The sequence below is a fragment of the Microcaecilia unicolor genome, chromosome 4 (assembly GCF_901765095.1).
Source record: "Microcaecilia unicolor chromosome 4, aMicUni1.1, whole genome shotgun sequence".
NCBI classification, from domain to species: domain Eukaryota; kingdom Metazoa; phylum Chordata; class Amphibia; order Gymnophiona; family Siphonopidae; genus Microcaecilia; species Microcaecilia unicolor.
In genome coordinates, this window is record NC_044034.1 from 244,087,935 (window position 1) to 244,109,016 (window position 21,082).

General features: G+C 39.4%; 1 protein-coding gene across 1 annotated transcript in view; it reads left to right on the forward strand.

The window, feature by feature from the left end:
* Positions 1–21,082, forward strand: part of UGGT2 (UDP-glucose glycoprotein glucosyltransferase 2) — a 281,123-nt gene that overhangs the window by 250,597 nt on the left and 9,444 nt on the right. The window contains 2 exon segments of the mRNA XM_030201370.1: positions 6,275–6,391; positions 17,036–17,183. Of these exon segments, the coding sequence (XP_030057230.1) occupies positions 6,275–6,391; positions 17,036–17,183 (265 nt within the window).

A 21,082-nucleotide genomic window follows, 5' to 3' on the forward strand; every position in this document is an offset into this window, starting at 1 on the left:
CACTTCACTACAAATGTTCATGACATGAAGAATCGGACAGCAAAAGGACTTGACATGGCCATGTTTCAGCAATGATACCTGCATCTGGAGTCAGCCTAGAAAGAAGACGTGTGCTTCATGAATATATTTTCATAAAATTGATGGAGAAAAAGCTTATGGGAACATCTTAGGAAGTTTAAACTTTTCAAGAGACAAACAGATATGATACTTTAAGTACATTTCCTGATGTCCTTTTACATGTCATGAACATTTGTAGTGAAGTGGAAGTTCTTGTCTTTGTCATTGATACCAATAATATTTTTAAGAACATACAGTTCTTTGCCATTTTTGTTTTGAACTCTATTTCCTCACTCTTCTGTTCTTCAGTTTCTATGTGAGGTCTTTTCCTTCCCCATCATTCTGCCTACTTTTCTCAGCCACACCAGTACCACAATTGCTGGGAAATATAAGGTTTGATTTAAGCCAAAACAGGAAGTAATACAGAATGAGTACTTTGGCAGTTGGCCAATCCGTTTCAAGAGTAGCTGGCCCTTAAAACAGGTGAAGCTGCGTCAGTGGTTTTGACTGAGACAGCAACTTTCTTGGAGCTGATGGAAATGTTATGTCACTTAGCAAAGGTGAAATCTAGAAAGTTACTTGATCTACTGAATTGACCTGGCCTATTGATGGACTTTTCCATTTCAGTAAGTATGTCCCTATACGATGGGTGAGGAGGAGGGAATGATGTCTCTACTGAAGGGGCAGTGTGATTCTGATTCTAACCCTGTGCCATGATTAGATGGTTTGTGTTTAAAATCTTTCAAGAAGACACTACAGAAGAGTTTGAACCTAGTTTCCTTCTCTATGAAGAAGTTTTCCATCAGGCGTTCAAGCTATTTTATGCTTATGTACCCTTCTTTTAAAGATGTCTGTTCAAAAAAGATGCTTGAACAATCCTTTTCTTATAAGGCGGTATCTATTTGGAATGCTCTTCCCGAAGCCATTAGACTTGTTTCTTATTTTACATTTAGAAAATGCTTAAAGATGTATTTTTTCACTAATAATTGAAGCCTTTTGCTATTTCTATTCTTTCTCTTTCTTTTTAAAAAAAATTTATTAATTGTATTTCTTTGTAATTTGTTGTAAACCACTTTGGGAACTTTCTTAAGGGTAGAAGTGGTTTATAAGATCAGTGAATATTATAGAATGGTTCAGTTCCCAAATATCCCTAATTTTTTGAGGGCAGAGAAGACGTTGTAGCATATGGAATTCTTCTATAAAACAAATTATAATCATTCCTTTCTCCTTTTTCTCCCTCTCTTCCTTGCTTAACCTCTATACTGTAGATTTATCACAGGTTTTGCTGGCACTTTGTTTTCTAGTACGGTGACCTATCATGTTCTGTTGCCACATAGATACAAGTAGAGTTTCAGTTAGGGTTGGAATCGCTGGTGCGATGGAACTTGAACAGGAAGAGCAGTAGTCTGAATCAGGAGCTGACTCGGGTGGCGGCCTACTGTTAAAATCAGGAGACAGGTAGCTTCCAAAGATAAAAACTGAAGGCACAGGAGATGCACTGCAGGGCTGGAACAGAGCCTAGGAGCAAGCTGATACTGTAGGACAGGAACTAGAATGGGTTACCAGTTGTAGCAGCACCATTTATTCTTTATTTTCCTTCACTAGTGTAATACTTTGCTATAGAGGAAAAAAAATAGCTTCAAATAAAAAGCTATTTTCACCATTCGTTTTGCTATAGTGTTGCTTTCTTTTTCCCCAGATGCTCTCTGATGTCTGTTAGTAACTCTCATACCTTTTGTGCTCTGCCTTCAGATGTAGCCTAGTGAACCATACATACCAGCTTAAAAATAATTACCATAATATTTTAAAGAAATATTTTCTTCATTGATTATATAGATAATTAAATTTGTGCTGTCTATATCTGCATAAGCAACTGAAAATGATCTTCCCTTTTATTTTGCCAGAACCATTTAATGAATATTCCAAGAACATGCAATTGTTTTGATTTAAATGTTAGGAAATGTCTGATATCTACACTTGTACTACATATACTATATAGCAGTGTTTCCCAACTTCTTCAAGCCAAGTACCCCCTAAGTTGAACAAATTTCAACGGAGTACCTCTGAACTCCGACCAGCAAAGATTTTGAAATGGGCATTTTATTGTGAAACAGTTAATTAACTAGGTAACATATATAACAAATACAGGTCGCTGCAACTGGCATACAGAACTAGACATAGTTAGCGAGATCTGTTATATTTCACTCTCATATAAACTGTATGGCCCCTTGACAGATGGAGTGTTATTCTTACAAGCTGAGTAAAAATGATCATTGAGAGTTTGGCCTATTTACAAAAACAGGAGAAAAGAAAGTTCGTCACAAAAGTTACCCATAGTGACCAATCCAGTTTCATCTTTTCTCTGAGAATGCAACCAAAGCCACTTACAGTTTTAATAGAAGATCTGTGCTTTTTGGATAAAATAAGTATTCTGAATCTCAGTTCAGTGTAATTATTTCAACAATCAGATCACGTTCCGGACACAAGTGGTTTCTCATTTTACTTTTAAATGGAAGAAGTTTGTTTCCCATTAGTATGTTGAATCAAAGGGAAGTTCTGTAAGAGCTATTTTAGTTTCTGTGGGTATTCCCTTTTCTGCATCTGCCAAAATACTTTAATATTTCCTAGGCCCTCATTTTGCAGTGTTTCAGTACATCAGAGAGTAGGCCCCAGAATGGTCAGAGGCAGCAACTGAATTAAAGCAGATAGGAAAAAATGTTCATAGATGATGATTATGCCCCCACAGAGGCCTACAGCCAGTCTGCTTCCTTCTCTGTCATACACGTCCCATCTGTCCTTTCTCTGTGTCATCCTACCTGACTTCAGCCAGTCTGACAACCCCCCCAACCTCTCTATCTTTCAGAAAGCTTGTTGAGTTTGCTTTCTCATGAGATTGAGAGTTGCAAGATCAACAGGTTCTTCTTGCATGTCAATACATATCAGCTACTGCAGAATTTCTAAATCCCTGTCTGATGTTATAACAAACTAAAATTATATTAAAGTTTTGGTATTACCTCATTAAGGTGAACACACATTCCCTCCACTGCAAAACATTATGCACAAATTTATGCAAAAACAGAGTTAAAACCTTTTTAACAGGGCTCTAAATCCCAGGACTCAAAGAGCAGCAATCTTATATATGAAAAAATAGCACTATAAATATTACACTAGGCCCTAAAACACTAATACATCACCTAATGAGAAAACAGAACAAATGGGATTGCAACAAAATCTCTACACAGAAACTACATTCTAGCAGAATACCACACCTTGGTCACACGTGTAAAACACAAACAACCCTCAACAAATATGAAACAAGGAGCCACAGATCAGTATTAGAGGTATGAAGGCAAAAAACTGAACTGGAAAGCTCAAGAAGTCAAACTCTGCGTGTACAGCAATACTAGAGAAATAGAAACTGAAATGCAAGATATCAGATGTGCAGTCCCAAAATCTGACATACCAATTAATAAATTCAGAATAAAATACTTTTTCCTATCTTTGTTGTCTGAGCATTTTATTTTTCCATTTGCTTTGGTCCCAATGTCTCCCTTCAGTTTTGCTTCTTTTTGTTTTTTTTTCCCCTGTCTTTGCATTTCTTCTCTCTCTCTGCCCACCATCTATCTTCCCTCTGTGTCCCTTGTCCCTATCCTCCTCCTGTATTCACCATCTGCCCGCTGTGTTCTATCCCACCCCCAGTGATCAGCATTGTTCCTCTGTGTCTTTATCCCCTTTTCATCCAGCATTGCCCCTATGTGTCCCTGTCCCTATGCTCCCTCCATACCCAGCATCTCTTCTTTGTGTCTGTTTCTCTCCCCTTTCTCTCTCCCCACAACCTGTACCCTGAGGTTAGTATCTTTCCTTCTCTTCTTTGCTCTCTACTTCAGTCTGGCATCTCTCCCTCTCCCAGTCAAGTCTCTCTCTCTCTCTCTCTCTCTCTCTCTCTCTCTCTCTCTCTCTCTCTCTCTCCCCCCACTTCCTCACCCCCCCCAGTCTAGCAACATGTCTCCCTTTCACCCCCTCCAGTCCAGCAACACCTCTTCCCATCATCACCCCCCCCCCCCCACACACACACACACACACAGGTCCAGCAACACCTCTCCCTCTCATCCCCTCGGGTCCAGAAGCACCCCCACCCCCCAGTCCAGCAGCTTTCTGTCCCCTTTTCCACATTCCATCCTAACTTGTCTCAATCGTAGCCAGTAGCAACAGTGCAAGCTGGTAGCCATGGGGCCTTCCCTAGGCTATGTCCCACCTCTTCAGAAACAGGAAGTTGCATCAGAGGAGGCTGGGCGAGGCCTAGTGAAGTCCCTGAGGCTGCTTGTTTGAATCGCTTCACTGCTGCTGCCAGCAGCAATCGAAACAAGTTAGGATGGATCTCGTGGGGAGAGGGACAAACTGATGGAAAATAGAGTGACCTCCCAACTTAACGAATTCACCCAAAAGTTCGCCATATTACATGAATCACAATCTGGTTTTCGACCTGCACGCAGCACAGAAACAGTACTGCTCACCCTGATATCCAGGTTCAAACAGGAAATTTCAATTGGCTACAAAATACTTCTTCTGCAGTTTGACTTATCCAGTGCATTTGATAAGGTAGGCCATAATATTCTCACAAAATTACTGGACAAACTAGGGATCAGCGGAAACATCATTAAGTGGATAAAAAGTTTTATCACCACCAGATCATATCAGGTCAAATCAACCTCATCAATATCGCCTACATGGTCATCAAAATGCAGAGTTCCCCAAGGCTCACCTCTATCCCCAATCCTCTTCAACCTTATGATGATTCCTCTGGCCAAATCCCTATCCAAATCCGGCCTCAACCCCTTCATCTACGCTGATGATGTCACAATATTCATCCCTTTCCAATCCAAGCTTACAGAAATCTTGGAGAAAATAATCACTGCCATGAACATCCTGGCATCCTGGGCCAACGCCTTCAAGATGAAAATGAACAAAGAAAAAAATGTCTAATCCTTTCATCACAATATGCCACTCTGCTCCCAACCACTCTGATCACCCCCGACGTTACAATCCCAATATCTGATAATCTAAAAATCCTAGGAGTAACATTAGACAACCACCTAACTTTAGAAACTCATGCAAAAGCCACGACGAAGAAGATGTTCAACATGATGTGGGTACTGAAAAGAGTAAAACCATTCCTCCCACAGAAAACTTTCCGCAATCTAGTACATCCACAGTACTCACCCATGCCGACTACTGCAACAGCATCTTCATCGGTTGCAAAGCCCAAATCATGAAAAAAACTCCAAACCACCCAAAACACAGCAGCCAGACTCATTTTTGGCAAATCACAATTCGAAAGTGCAACACCACTACGTGAAAAACTTCACTGGCTCCCTATCAAGGAACGCATAAACTTCAAAGCCCACACAATGATCCACAAGATCCTTCATGGCGAATCTCCAAGCTACATGACCGACTTGATTGATCTACCAGCCAGGAACGGGTCCAGATCTTCTCGAACATATCTCAATCTCCATCTTCCCAATTGCAAAGGCCTCGAATACAAAACCTACTAGGCATCCAACTTCTCCGTTATAGGCAGCAAACTCTGGAATGCAATACCTCAACACATCCGAACAACCAATGAACATCTACCCTTTCGAAAGCTGCTGAAAACTTACTTCAAACAAGCATACCCAAACAACCCAACTTAATTCTTGAACCTAATCCACACCACTAACACTACCCATACGCCAATCCTCTCCCCCACATCTCTTCCTATTGTCCTACTCTCTATAACTGGGTTATCTTCGTGATATTTTGTACCATACTTTGTATTATCTCTGTGATACTTTGTACCATACCTTGTAAGCCGCACTGAACCTGCTATCGAGCGGGAAAGAGCGGGGTATAAATGCTATAAATAAATAAATAAAATAAAAAAGGGAGAGCTATTGTACTGGGTGAGGAGGGAGGCAGGTGCTGCTGATGTTTAACTTTTTTTGGCCAGTATCAGGTTTGTTTGTTTGTTTGTTTGTTTTTTACCTTTGAAATGGCGAAACAAGTGAAAATGTACTGGAGTGTAATCTATTTCAAAAATTGTATGATAAGGCAATAAACGTTTATCATGTTTTTTTATGTTAGTGGCTTAAATCAAATTTCTGAATAGAAGTATTCAAGCTGATAGTCAATATGGGGCCGCTGATTTTATTTTTTAATATTTTAATAATTGATATAGGACCTTCCTAATAACATGATTCATCAGGTGGCCATCAAGTCTTTGCCTCAGGAGTGGCTTTGGTGTGAAACCTGGTGTGATGATGCATCAAAGCAAAATGCTAAAACTATTGACCTGGTAAGTGTATAACCATTAATATGTTTTGTGATATAAAATATGTGTAACATGCACATGTGTTGTCTTGTATTATACTGTTAATACAACCAGTCTATATTAATCTTGCTAATTGATATTGTACTTAATGTTGGTATTTTAGGTCAGTAGTGTCTAATTGCAATCCCAGAGGGCCACAAACCAGCCAGATTTTTCTGGATACCCATAATGAATGTATTTATGTGCTCTGCTTCCATTGTGTTTATCTCAAGAATATTCATTGGTGATATCCAGAAAACCAGACTGGTTTGTAAACCCCCAGGAATGCAGTTTGACACCCCTGACTTAAGTGTTTCTAAAATGATGTGTCTAATAGAATAAAGTGAATGTAATTTAAATCCTACTGTTGATATTAATTTTAAAAATTGAATAATAATGTTGGGAATATAACAGTCCCAACAAAGGATTTTCTGTAGTAAGACTCAACCTTATCCATAATTCTTTGAACAAAAAACAAACCCAGATTCCCTTACTGCCATGCATCCCCGCCCACTGACTTATCCACCTAATTAAGCATGGTGCGGTGTTTTCAGTAGAATTGACCTAACTATGAAATTTCCATTCTTTAGTCGTCACTGTCAAGTATCATTATGTTGTAATACAATTCTACATGTTTTTCCTTTTTATTTACTTCTTGCATCTATATGTGGAGTGGAAGAGTAGCTTAGTGGTTAGTTTAGTGGCCTGAAAACCTGGGGAACTGGGTTTGATTCCCACTGCAGTTCCTTGTGACTCTTGGCAAGTCACTTAGGAGGTCTTTTAATAAGCCACAGTAGTGTGTATAGTTCACGGTAGAAATCAGCTAGTGGTAAACGCTGAGACACCCATAGGAATATAATAGGCATCTTGGCATTTACCGCAGCTTAGTAAAAGACCCCTTTAAACTCTCCATTGCCCAGGTACAAAATAAGTATCTGTTAATAATATGTAAACCATTTTGATTGTAATCACAGAAAGACGATATATCAAGCTCTTGAACTCATTGCTGGAGGATGTGGTAACAGCGGTTAGCATATCTGGGTTTTAAAAAGGTTTGGACAAGTTTCTGGAGGAAAAGTTCATAGTCTGCTATTGAGAGAGACATGGGTGAAGCCACTGCTTGGCCTGGGAGTGGTAGCATAGAATATTGCTACTATGTATTTGGGTTTCTGCCAGGTACTTGTCACCTGGATTGGCCACTGTTGGAAGCAGGATGCTGGACTAGATGGACCATAGGTCTGACCCCATATGGCTGTTCTTATGCTTTGGCAACTTATATTTAAATTTGTTTATTGATTTTTATGATTACAAGTTACATACACTTGCACAGAAACACAGAAAGAAACATTTTTCATAAATAAAAAAATGCGAGGAAAACATTATTATCAAAACTGATAAAAATAATTGTCATTCTTCCTTAGTCCTCAATGACAGGGGAGGGGGCGGTAGAAAACATGAGGAGAAACTGTAACCACAATAATTGAGAGTAAATCGGCTTAGCCTGTCCCACATATTATTCTTTTAGCTGATATCAGGTGTTTCTTTAAAACGGCCGTTTAGTTTTTTCATCTCCAAAAATGTTCGCAGCTGAGAGGGATCATAAAAAAATATATTTATTCCCTTGAAAGTTAATCCTGCATTTGCAGGGATAAGCCAGCATAAATGTTGCACCTAAAGCTCTCGTATCATTTCTTAAATCCAGGAATTGTTTCCTTCTTTCTTGAGTTGCCTTCGCTACATCTGGGTAAATCCATATTTTCTGACCATGAAACAATTTAGAGGAATATTTAAAGAATAATTTCAAAACCTGATTCAAGTCCTGTTCAAAGACAAATTGAACTAATAAAGTCCCTCGGTTAGTTATTTCCAAATTTGAATCTTCAAGTAATGCAGTCAAATTATGAGGTTCTTGAACATTTTCTTGTACTTTCATTCTTTCAGCATCCAGACGTTTTTTAAAAGGTAAATAGTAAATCTTGTTGCACGGAGGCATATTTGAGGAAGGGATCTTTAATACTTCCTGAAGGTACATTTTAAACAACTCATTCGCTTTAAACAGGTGAAATAGGAAAGTTCAAGAGCCTTAAATTTAAGCGTCTGTTATGATTTTCCATTAGTTCAATTTTTCAATGAATTGCTGGTTTGTCTTTCATCAAAGATTCAACAGAATATTTTAAATCATTTACTATCACTTGCGTTTGTTGAGCTTGATTGATTGAATCATTTTTAACTTTCTCCAACGATAGATCAAATTTCTCTAATTTACTCACAAATATATATATATATATATATATATATTTGCTCCTGAAGAAAGCTACTGTTCTCTGCAAAATTGCAAGTCCCCAGTGACAAGTGACATCTCCAATGTCCAATGAAGCCTAGAATGAGAAAGCTTACTTCTTGCATCTACATGTAGAGAAGCGTTTGAGAAACCTGATGCTACTACTGTTATTCAGAACCTCAGTCCGCTTCTTTCCACGAAACCAGTCAAACACATCACAGAAGCTTCTCTTCATATATATATATATATATATATTTGCTCCTGAAGACAGCTGCTGTTCTCTGAGGTTGAGCAAAATTGCAAGTCCCCAGTGACAAGTGACATCTCCAATGAAGCCTAGAATGAGAAAGCTTACTTCTTGCATCTACATGTGGAGAAGCGTTTGAGAAACCTGATGCTACTACTGTTGTTCAGAACCTCAGTCCGCTTCTTTCCACGAAACCAGTCAAACACATCACAGAAGCTTCTCTTCAAGATGTCATCTTTTTTAAATAATTTTTTGGCTGGTTTATATTTTTCTTCAAGTTCTGTTGCTGTCATAGGTAGCACCTTAGGTAGTTTTGAGCTGGGAAACATTTTCTTTCCTTTTTGACTGGGTGTATTTTTCAAAATCAAAAATAAAGTGTACCTGGTTCAGCAAGACCATATCCACAATGGAAACTCATAACCTGTCATCACCTTAGAATTATAAGGTTCTGTGTCCATCTCAGTAATTTAAGAAAATCAAAATCTAACCTTTGGCTTACCTTAAAAATAAAGGTCTTTTTTAATAACAGAAACAATGTTGTATGCTCTGTTTTAAGAGCACCAGTTCTCTCAGGGCCAGCCCAACCATTAGGCAAGACTTAAGTATATACTAAATAAAGTTTAATATGTAAGGGGCCCTCTTACTAAAGGTATGCTAAGCAGTTTATATGCGAATTAGCACATATTAACTTCTTCTGCACAAGCACGCCAACCATTACCACAGTAGTATGGTGGTTAGTGCGCACTGATTTGCATATTAACCCCATGTTGTGTTATTGGGCAGAAATGGGCATGAACTGCATACTACAGTTAGCTTACTGTACTTACCGTATGCTAACCATCACTTTAATAAAAGACCCCCTAAGTATATGATGTCCAATTACACATTTTTACAAGATTGTTGAGTTTATCAATACCTCAAAATCTAATCTTTGGCTTACTGTAGCAATAAAGAATGGTCTTATTTGTTAACAAAAACATCATATTCATAAAATACACAATGACCTTTGAAGGTAATTACAGTATTATAGACACTTTAACATTTCATTTTTTATTTTGCTGTTTGACAACATATGGACAATGGAACCTTTTAACACCAAACCACAAAACCATTAGGCATGGACATAGAACCATATAAATACTTTGTGTGAATATATATATATGGAGATAGATTTTTTTTTAATTCTGTTGATATCACAATGTGCCGATATGCTTTCTCAGTGGTGTTAAACTAACACATAGAAATCACACTAAACTAATGTTCACATTAGATCAATTTTTTTCTCTAAAAGTGGACATAGAACCTTATAATTCTAAGATGAGACATGTATCGCCTGAGGCCCAACCATGAACCCTCTCATTGTAATTCATGTCCACAGAATTCAGAAAAATTTTCTTGGTCAACAGATGGTTTTTATCAACATCCTCATCAGAGGAATCAATCTCTGTAGATTGGACACTGGGGATTTATCAACGTTGAAGGTACATTAATCATCCTTAACATTGATAGAGGCCATTGGGAGCAGACATCTTCCAACTCCCGTCCAAAGAAGAGGAAGGGTTTGATCCTCATCTTTAATGAAGTGTGATGATGATTCAATTTCAGTTTATTAGTATTTATATCCTACATTCTATAACCATGTCGTTTCAATGTGGCTTACATAGTGTTAAGAAGAATTATACAAAAGATGATTAGTTTCTGTGTGGCCTAGCTAGTGCCAGGAGGAAATGTACATAGGAAGAGAAAGAGATGTGTTTTAGGAGGCACGTTAAACATAGTGTTAGGAGGAAATATATTAAAGATGAGTATGAGGAGGCGTGTTAAACAATGAAGGGAGTGTAAGTCAGGATCTGATTGGTTAGCCACTCTATAACAGGAATTTTGCATAGAGGTGAATCTTCAGTCGTTCCCTGAAGGATAGATAGTCCAGCGACCATCTAACATCAGTTGGCAGTGTGTTCCAGAGTTAGGTAACCAAGAAGGCGAAACCTGTGCTGAAAATGGACTTGTAAGTTATAATTCTGCAGCTTGGGAGGTGGCGAAGGACAAAGTTTCTGCTGCCCTTCAGTGCGTTTTTTAGTGGGAGATCAATGAGGTTATACATGTAGTTTGGTGCCACTCCCTTTAAAATGGAAAATACGAGTGTTGTGAGTTTGAAGTGTATTCTGGCTTTTATAGGTAGCCAGTGTAACAAGACAGTTTCATATCCAAAAGAAGCAAGACTGATGGGAAACCTAGAGCAGAGCCTTTTCTCACTCTGCTTCTGTCAGGTGGAACATGCTGTCTTATGAAATCTGTTTTGCTTGGGATTAGTAGGGTTGGGTTTTTTTTAAGCAGACTTTTAGTTCTTGATCTTTTATTTAGTATATTTTATTCTACTTATATTCTTAGGAGGCTATCATCAGAAAGCTATGACATGTCAATAATGTTTGGTTTATTTTATGCATATTTATGCTAATGTGATGCTGTTTTTATCTACCTTTAATTGTTCTGGTTGTCATTTATGATTTGAATTTCTTTGCTCATTTATTATCTGTATTGTTACTAGTCTTTGTTCTCTGCTTTGATTGCAACTGCATAAAAGTGGATTATAAATATTTATAAACAAATCTTACTCTTATCTTGTCTCTTTGATGGGTATAAACAACCAGAGACTCAATCAAAGCCTAGAACAGAGAGGAGAAAGGAAGCCCCTGTCTCCTTCCCAGTGCCTAAGCCAAATTAACGTTATGTAACTGCATTCACCTGCTCTCTTACCCAGGGTTCATGTAAACCACTAATGCTTCATACTTATTCCTGCTAAACTGCACATCTAATATTGAAACAGTGTAGAGGAGATTTTGATATGTGCCACTGAAGCAAGCACATTACTATGCCCGCTTAATCATTTGTTAAAAAGTTACCTGTAACTGTTGATTAGAACCATTCAAACAGGAAAAATATCTCCTTGACAAAGTACTGGTTGCATTGAGATTTCAGCTTTTTACCTGCTTGTTCTTCTCTGACCATCAATCATAAGTGGTTTCTGTGAAGGGGAACTATCTTGTTGAATATTCTGAAGAAGTGCAAGGAAATATTTAGGTGTGTTAACCATTTGTTCTGATGTCACCTTCTTGAGTTGACAGCAACTGATAGATGCAAATGATTCTCAGTTTTATACAGTTTGTGCATTCAGTATTCCTCTACATTATGATTTGCTACAAAAAAAAATCATGTTAGATGAATTGAAGGAGAAGAAACTGCTCCACCAGTATCAGGATTTTTAATAACAAACATATATTACATTTTCTCACTAAGGCAACAGGAAATCTGTTGAGGTATTGCTAGGAGTTAGTTCTTCTCATTTTGTTCACAGTGAACTTGACTAACACTACACATAAGCACATTAAATTCTCGGACTCCTTTTCTTGCTCTCTGCAATATTCAGTCAAATGTTGTGTATCATAAGAAAATGCTTGTGAATGGGAGGCCAGTGAAATTCTTTTCTCCCTTTCCTCACCCTTCTAAAGCTACTGTCCAACTCTCTGTATCACTGCTGTACATATGTACATCAGATGATAATATACAGCATCACTGATTGTGCAAGGAGTGGGGGTAAGTTCATAGCAAGGCACCAATAAAAATACTTTTAAAAATGTTTTACAATTCAGGATAGGTTCCTATGTATCTTTATAAAATAGTTTTATAGGATAACCCCCTTAAATTTACACTTGCACCCAAGGCAGATATAAGTGTGTGTATCAGAGGCAAATCAAGGCGATTTGCTACCTGAGGAGAGGTATGAGATTGTACCTCCAAAAGTGATGGCCCCCTCAGAGCTCTGGTCAAGGAACAAGGTGTGGGGGGGGGGGAGTTCCTCTCACTCAGAACTCTGGTCAGGGAGTTGCCCCAGTTAAAAAAAAAAAAAAAAAAAAGAATGTAATTTATATCTCCAAGCTATTTAATAATAAAACCGTGCAATCCCTGGTTTAACTCAGCAAATACTGGACCAGTTAAACTGGATATCAAATAATAAACTTGAAATATAAATTATTGTAACCCAGGACTCTAATATAAAATAACCGCACTAACTCCCAGAATTCACACAAGGACCATACTTAGAAAAAAATAGCACTGTAAATATTGCATTGGGGTTTAGAACTTCAATACACCTATTGAGAAAACTGAACAATCCTTACATAGAACCAGGGGCGTAGCCACGTGGGGCAACGGGGGCCTGGGCCCCCATAGATTTGGCCCTGGACCCCCCTGCCGATGACCCTCTCGACCCCTCCTCCCCCCCCCCCCCCCGCCGTCGCCTACCTTTGCTGGCGGGGGACCCCAACCCCTGCTAGCTGAGCTCCTCCTCTTCTGTTTTTGAGTCTGACGTCCTGCCCGTATGTCCTGCCCTCCCCTCCCATGCCCTCCATGTACAGCGATTCTCCTCTTCCCTGCCCTCCCATCCGTGTCCTGCGATTCTCTCCTCTCCTCTCCTCCCATCCCATTCATGTCCATCGATTCTCCCCTGCCCTCCTCTCCCCTTGATGTGCTGCAACTCTCTCCTCCCCTCCATGTCCAGCGATTTGTACCTGAACGTTCTCTGGCTGGCTAGCTTCCATTTGTAACATCCTGACGTCAGCTTGCCTCCAGCATTCTCTTCCCTCTCACTGTTCCGCCTCCTCTGACGTCATTACTTTGTTATGCGAGAGCGGGACAGTGAGAGGGAAGGGAACGCTGGAGGCTTGCTGACGTCAGGAGATGTTACGAACTCAGACAGCCAGCCAGAGAACGTTGGAGGTACAAATTATTATATAGGATAAGGCTATTTGATTATCTATATTCTGCTGCAAAGTTTCAACTGTTTTTAAAAGATGTGTCAATAAATGATAGGTTACATTTTGAATAAGTGTTTCAATATTTTCTTTGGTAGTATATGTAAATGGATGGACTATATAACAATTATTACAATACATCTAGATCTACAAAGGTAAACAGTGCAGCAAAAGGCAAATATCATAGCTACAAGATCTCTAGTCCAGAAATCTTATCTGCATTTGAGCGCAGAGAGATTAAAAGAACAATTCTATAACTTGGCACCTAATGTTAGCTACCAAATGCATACATGTGTTATAGAATAATAGCACTTATGCATGTCAGAGGAGCCAGTATTTGGCAGTTAGTTGGGTAAATATTGTATACCTTATGCGCAAGGTGCTTGGGACTAGGTTCTATATATCACACCTAAAAAATCGGTGCTGAAAAAAAACAATACGCCTAGGTGTATTCTATAAAGTACTTTATAGAATAATTCTACATTTTCACGCAGTTTATAAAATATGCCAGACACCCATCCGCGCAACTAAATTTAGTAACAAGCAGTTGCACCAAGTAAAACTTGGTGTAAATGCCAATGCCTAAATTAGGCGCAGACCAGATGTATTCTATAACAACGCACATAGATTTTAGGAACGTGCACGACCCACCCATTTCACGCCCATGGCCATGCCCCCTTTTCAACTATGCGACTTAGAATTTACGCACATCACATTACAGAATAGGCTTAGACAGTTGTTTGTGTAAATTTTAAATAATTCCAATTAGTGTCAATAATTGCTTGATTTGGCAATTATTAGAGCTGATTGGCTTGTAACTAATTAAGTTGTGCACACAAATCCAGAATATGACCGGATTTGCACATGCAACTTAAGTCACGCTATATAGAATCGGGGAATTAGTGTGTACACCTGAGCGGGCCATATGTGTCTTGCTTGGTGACATGCCCAACTTATTGAATGCTATCAGTTGCACATCAACTTATGCTAATCATTGACCTGTCCTAAATGGGTGCACCTATATTTCAGTTTGCCAGCATGGCTTTGAATTAGTATTCTATAAAGGCTTTGGCACATCCTGAAACCATTATAGAATTGGTGCTAAGTAAGCCCTATTGTGGCGCCTGCATCTTAGCGCCAAGTTATAGAATTACCCCATATGTGACTTGCTTAAGGGAACATAGTAAACTGCTGATGAGTTACTGTTCTGGGATCTTGCCAGGTACTTGTGACCTAGATTGGACGCTGTTGGAAACAGGATACTGGGCTTGATGGACCTTTGGTCTGGCCTTGTGTGACAATGCTTATATTCTTATGTAAAAGCAACAGATGAACAAAACTCCACTTTGCAATGCAAGAAACAGTGGAGGCGACAAAGGAAGTCTAGTGCACTTGTATCCTTTAATGAATGTTTTCAAGACAATGCAACGAGTCGACATGCCATGTCTAGTCGTTGCATTGTCTTGAAGAAATTCATTAATGGATACAAGTGCACCAGACTTCCTTTGTTGCCTCCACTGTTTCTTGCATTGCAATAACAGAATCAAGCCAAGGATTCTAAATTTACATCTTTAAGCTCTAAATCATAAGATTGTTCTACCATTATGGATCTCCAAATGGTGAAGTATCAAATGTTGAATAAACTGAAACTACCAGTTTCTAGTGTGTCCTGTGCAGTATATAAAGATATGTCATTTCATAGAGTACTTTGTAGAGGTTTGTTGAACAGCCTCACAGGCTTTTCATAAATATGTTGCCATTTATGAACTCATATTGCCATCAGTTTTGCTAATTAGGCATGAAACAGTTTAGAGCCTATAAATCATTGCAGAGAAGAGAGAGACCTGTACCATTCCTAGGGGCTGGTGACAGATGGTTCTGTTTATAACATGTGAAGAATGATAACCAAGATGTTTAAAGTTGATTGAAAAAAAGAAAAAGAACTGAAATCAGAGTAATTGCTTTCATTTACTTTACAATGTATTTGAAACATATTGTTCAGTATTGTGTATAAGACCGGTTTTTAAAATTATTTAAAACTAGAAAAATTTCCTTGAGGAAATTAATAATTGCAGAGTACTAACATGTTTGAATGCCATTTTAGCAGCTTGATCACAGAGCTACTACTGGACAAATTCCATGTAAAAATGTTAAAATTCTGTGTACCATATTTTAAAATCTACATAATTAATATGTAATTTGTTGTGCACAATTCTTTCATCATAAGACCTGACTCCTCTTCAGGTCTGAAATCCCACTCCCTCTGCCTTTTCCCTTCTCAGGCTTCACCCTCCCCAGTTCTTTCTTGTTCTAACCACTGTCATCTTTCCTCATCCCTTATCATTTCCTGCCCCTCCTACTCCTAGTTCTTTCTGCCTCTGTTTTCTAGCCAGACTTCCAATTATTTCTGTTCCCCCTTCCTCCGAGTCAAATACCCACCTCTCCTTTCCACCTCCAAGCATGTACCCCAACTCTTCATCTCCCCCCCTCCCAGCACAAATTCCCATCTCACCATCTTTCTCTCCTCTCCCCACATACATATAGCCCACCTCTTCTCCATTCTTTTTCTCACATACCCACATATCTCATTCCTCCCTCCCCCAGGTGCCCTTCAGGCACTTAACCACTCTCATGGCATACTTCAAAACTAGCTTTGCCTCCAACCCATGTGACACATCCTGCTCCACTTCCAGCAACCCTCACCCTTGTGGTACCTTCCCCAACTTGCTTTTTTTTCCCCCTCCCTGCCCAGTTCATGCAGCAAGAGGAAGGAGCAAACAGCTACACATCAGACCACATCCTTCTCTGCCATCCTTGGCCTGATTGTTCATTTGAACTGCATGCCTGTAGATACAGCCATTCTTCAACACCTCTTACCAAGTAGTCATTGCAGAGGAGGGGGAAAGTGATCCAGGAGTGGTACTGATGTCAGCAGTTATCAGAATTTTCTTTTTTTAATTTTAATATTCATTAAATATATTCTAGTAAGTGTAACGTATACATATTGGCTTCATATATTACAGGAAAGAGGAAATAACACAAATTCAAAATACAAGAAAAAGAAAGGGGAAAAATTCCCCTCCAAACAATAAAATAATTCATCATTCCTTATCTAAAACAAAAATACATATGGAGAGGAAGGAGAGTATTCTACATAAATTCTGCATTGCACACAGTTGTACAGAATTCCTCCAGATCCTTATTCTAACACTAAAGAAAAAAATGCAAGGCTGTATTAATATCCTAGTGCTTGTTTCTTGATATACAGCTAAACTTTTGTAATCTTTCAGTGCAATAATCCTAAAACAAAAGAACCGAAGCTTCAGGCAGCCACGAGGATTGTTCCCGAATGGACTGAGTATGACAATGAAATAAAACAATTACAAAAACAAGTTGAAGAGCAAAAGAAAAACAAGATCCCACCATCATCCCAAAAAGGTAACGACAATTCCTTTTCCTTCATTTATAAAAGTTGTTTACTATAGAAATATTAAAGAAAGCTAGCTTCACCATGTATGAATTTTTGTCCTTGAAATCTCATGGTTAAGTCCTTAGAGCAATATTCAACTCAACAAGTGGGTAAAGCATGCTGAGCATGGCTTATGAATTTGTTCCAGCCCCTCTGTGTTTGTGTATGTATAGTTGTGCTATCTTTGTGTGTGTCTGACTTAAAAGTAAGAGGAGAGGAGGTGGCTTGAGTGGAACATTATACAAACAATTTATTGGTTTGGAAGGAATAATGATGTTCAATCAAGTGTGAATGTGAAACCATTAGATGTTACTGAGAATGAATTAGAATATTTGAAAGGATGAATTTTTTTTACTTAACCACAGGATGCCAGATTGGCATTATATTGGGCCCTAGGCAAACATATATTTGTAGGCCCCTCATTTCCATGATTCCGGTGCCTATGGTCTCTCTCCAAGGTCAGCTCACTGCCTCTTGATGAAATCGGCTCCCACCTCATACAGAACTTGTACAGCACAGAATCTTGTAGCTCACCCTCTCCCTTTCTTTAATTACAACAGCCTTCCAGTGCTCTGCCCTCAGGCTAGGGCTCTTCAGCTTGGAGAAGAGATGACTATGATAAAGGGCTATAAAATCCTGAATGGAGTGGAATGGGTAGACCTGAATCAATAAACAAGAGTTTAAAACAAAAAATAGAAGGACTAGAGGGCACACAATGAAGCTACTAAGTAGCAAACTTAAAACAAATTGGAGTGAATTAAGCTTTGGAATTAATTGCCAGAGAATGCTGTAAACAATATGAATGCCACAGAGCAAAAATTTTGTTTAGTAAATCACACATTCCTATACTATAGTGTGTCATAGAAAATTTGTTTGATGTGCTCATAGTTCTTCACAGGACTGTCACAGACTCTAGGCCTTTTGAAAAGTCTACTTGTTTCAATCATTGCACATTTTTAACTGTTTTTTTATTACAAATTTGAATTTCAAAAATTTCTTATCAAATCTTAAAATAAGTATCAATAATTGTGTACATCAATGAACTTCTATGGAAGGGATGACAGGCAAGAAACATCTTACTAGTTTGTACAGGGTCTTTCAACTGACAAAAAACGCCATCCCTAACCAGGAAGTGACCTCAGCAGTCCATTTAAAACTCCCACAGGACTGGATCTACACCAGCTAGGCCTGGTGAAGAACAATCTTTTATTGATGTTTAAAACCCGATCATCAAAGAAAAGCCCGCCATTCCACCTCTTGATTCAGTCCCTTAGGTTCCACAGTTTCCCAATTAAATATCCATTTTTGTTCAAGGTGCCATAAATACTTAGCACTTTCACCACCCCGGCGAGTTTCCAGAGTTTTTATTACCACAAACTTTATATCTTCCAACTGTGTTTTGGCCTTATTATGTGGAATTCTCTTCCTCAAGAGCTGAGAAGCATCACTAGCTATAATTTAGAAAGAAAGCCTCACTTTAATTGTTTTCTCAGTATTATAGGGTTTTTTTATATGGTAGTATAAGAGATTTTTTAAAATGCAAAGGACTAAAATACAAATCAACCTATGCATCCAGTTTTTCCTACATCAGCACACAACTATGGAACACACTACCAAAAACCATGAAAACCACGTACAACCAACTCCAATTCAGGAAAAAACTAAAGTAGAGAGGTGTGGTAGGAAAAAACTAAAAACCCACCTGTTTCAAAAGGCTTACCCCACTGACCCAACTTAAATACCTGAACTCCACGACACTATAACACCACAGTCCGTACTGATCACCAAACAATCTCATCTGTTCTTACTATCCTCTTTATGGTCCCACCACATGTTCCTTCATGTGGTCCCTACCCTTCCTACCTGAACTTAACCATTATTTGTATTTCTTTTACTCCGGAGTCTATCAACACCTCTCCTGTACCATGTAAGCCACATTGAGCCTGCAAATAGGTGGGAAAATGTGGGGTACAAATGTAATAAATAAGTGTGAAAGTTATCAGATGATGGTCAGCGAGGGGAATAGTTGAGGCACAAACTGGAGAGTGAGCAGTTTGAGAAGAGGATAAGATCAAGACAGTGGCCATTCTGGTGAGTGGGGGCAGTGGAGCACAGTTGAAGATTGAAAGAGGATGTTAAAACAAGAAACTGAGAAGCGTAAGAGTCAGAGGGATTATTAGCATGAATGTTAAAATCCCCAAGAATGAGGGAAGAAGATGAAGGTTCAAGAAAGAAGGAAAGCCAGGCATCAAAGTCAGTGAGAAAGGAAGAAAGGGACTTAGCAGGGGGTCGATAAATGACTGCTACTCGGAGAGCGGGCATTACACAGAGCGCAAGAGAAAAGGCAAGGAAGAAGGGGGGAGGAGAGGAACAGAAATTAGATTGGAGATATCACGGTGTGACCTGCACAAATAGGATGAGAGCTGATGTGGAGGGACCAGGATTGGGGTTAATGTATGAGAGGTATGACGACAGCAACAAAGGCGAGATGTACTCAGATAGAAAGGAGATGGATGAATGGAAGGAAGGAAATGTTGAAGGTTGAGAGCTGAGAAAAAGGAAGAGGAAAAAAGATGGTGAGATGATGAATACAGAGGGTGGACAATGTGTTCCTGCAGTGTACAGTGGTTTCAGATGGAGAAACAGATTAGGAAGGGACAGTACCAAGAAGAAAAAGTGTAGTGGAGCCAAAAAAGTGGCACCTAGAGCGGAGGCCCTGAGTGGATCGGAGTGGACCTGGGAGTCACCCCGGAGAAGGCTGTAAAGGATATGCAGATGAGCTGCAAGTCCTCCATAGCACCTGAAAGGCAGCTGGTGGTAGAGCTGGGCACCTCTCAGCCAAGGAAAGGCTTACCAGGGGTTATGCCAAAGCCAGCATTCCTCCCCCCTGAGGGTCGCCTGATCTTAGCCAAAAAGCACCTGGAAACCCTGGGCGCACTTGGAGCGAGGGCCCTGGGAAGATCAGGGTGGAACTGGGAGTCACCCCGGATACAGCTGTGAGGATATGCAGAAGGGCTGCAAGTCTTCCACAGCACCTCGTGGGAGCGCTGGGCATCTAGAGCGGAGGCCCTGAGTGGATCGGAGTGTACCTGGGAGTCACCCCGGAGAAGGGTGTAAAGAATATGCAGATGAGCTGCAAGTCCTCCACAGCACCTGAAAGGCAGCCTTAGTTTCAGGATTTCCACATTGAATACTGTATGAGAACTGTTTGCATTCACTGCTTCCATTGCATACAAATAGATCTCATACATATTCATTGTGGAAATCCTGAAAACCAGGCTAGATTATGGACCCCGAGAACTGGATTTGATTACCCCTGCTATAGCATACTTTTACTGACATTGTTTAGTCCAGGTTTCTGGAAGATCCCAAAAAGTACACCTTTATTGCCATAGTTAGTTTCCAGTGATTAACAATGACTCTCCCGTGTCTACCTGACTAATACATTTTTATGGACTTTTCCTCCAGGAACTTGTACAATCCTCTTATCAGTCCTGCTGTGTTGGTCACCTTGACCACATCTTCCATCCACAGATTCCACAACGTAGTTACACACTGCTTGAAGAAAATCTTTGTATATTCCGTTTTCAGTCTGCTGGCCATTGTTTCAGTAGGTGTTTTCTTGTTGATTTGGTGTTTGATGCCCCGAATCAAACCCTACCATTCAATTCAAATGGGATACGTAAACGCTAGATCAGTAGTAACCAAAACAGAAACCATAACAGACTGGATTACTGCAGACAGTCTTGACCTCCTATTTATCACTGAAACCTGGGTCCATAACCTTCAAGACCCTATACTCTTAGAACTATGTCCACCGGGATACAGAATTACACACTGGACAAGAAACAGAAAAAGAGGAGGAGGA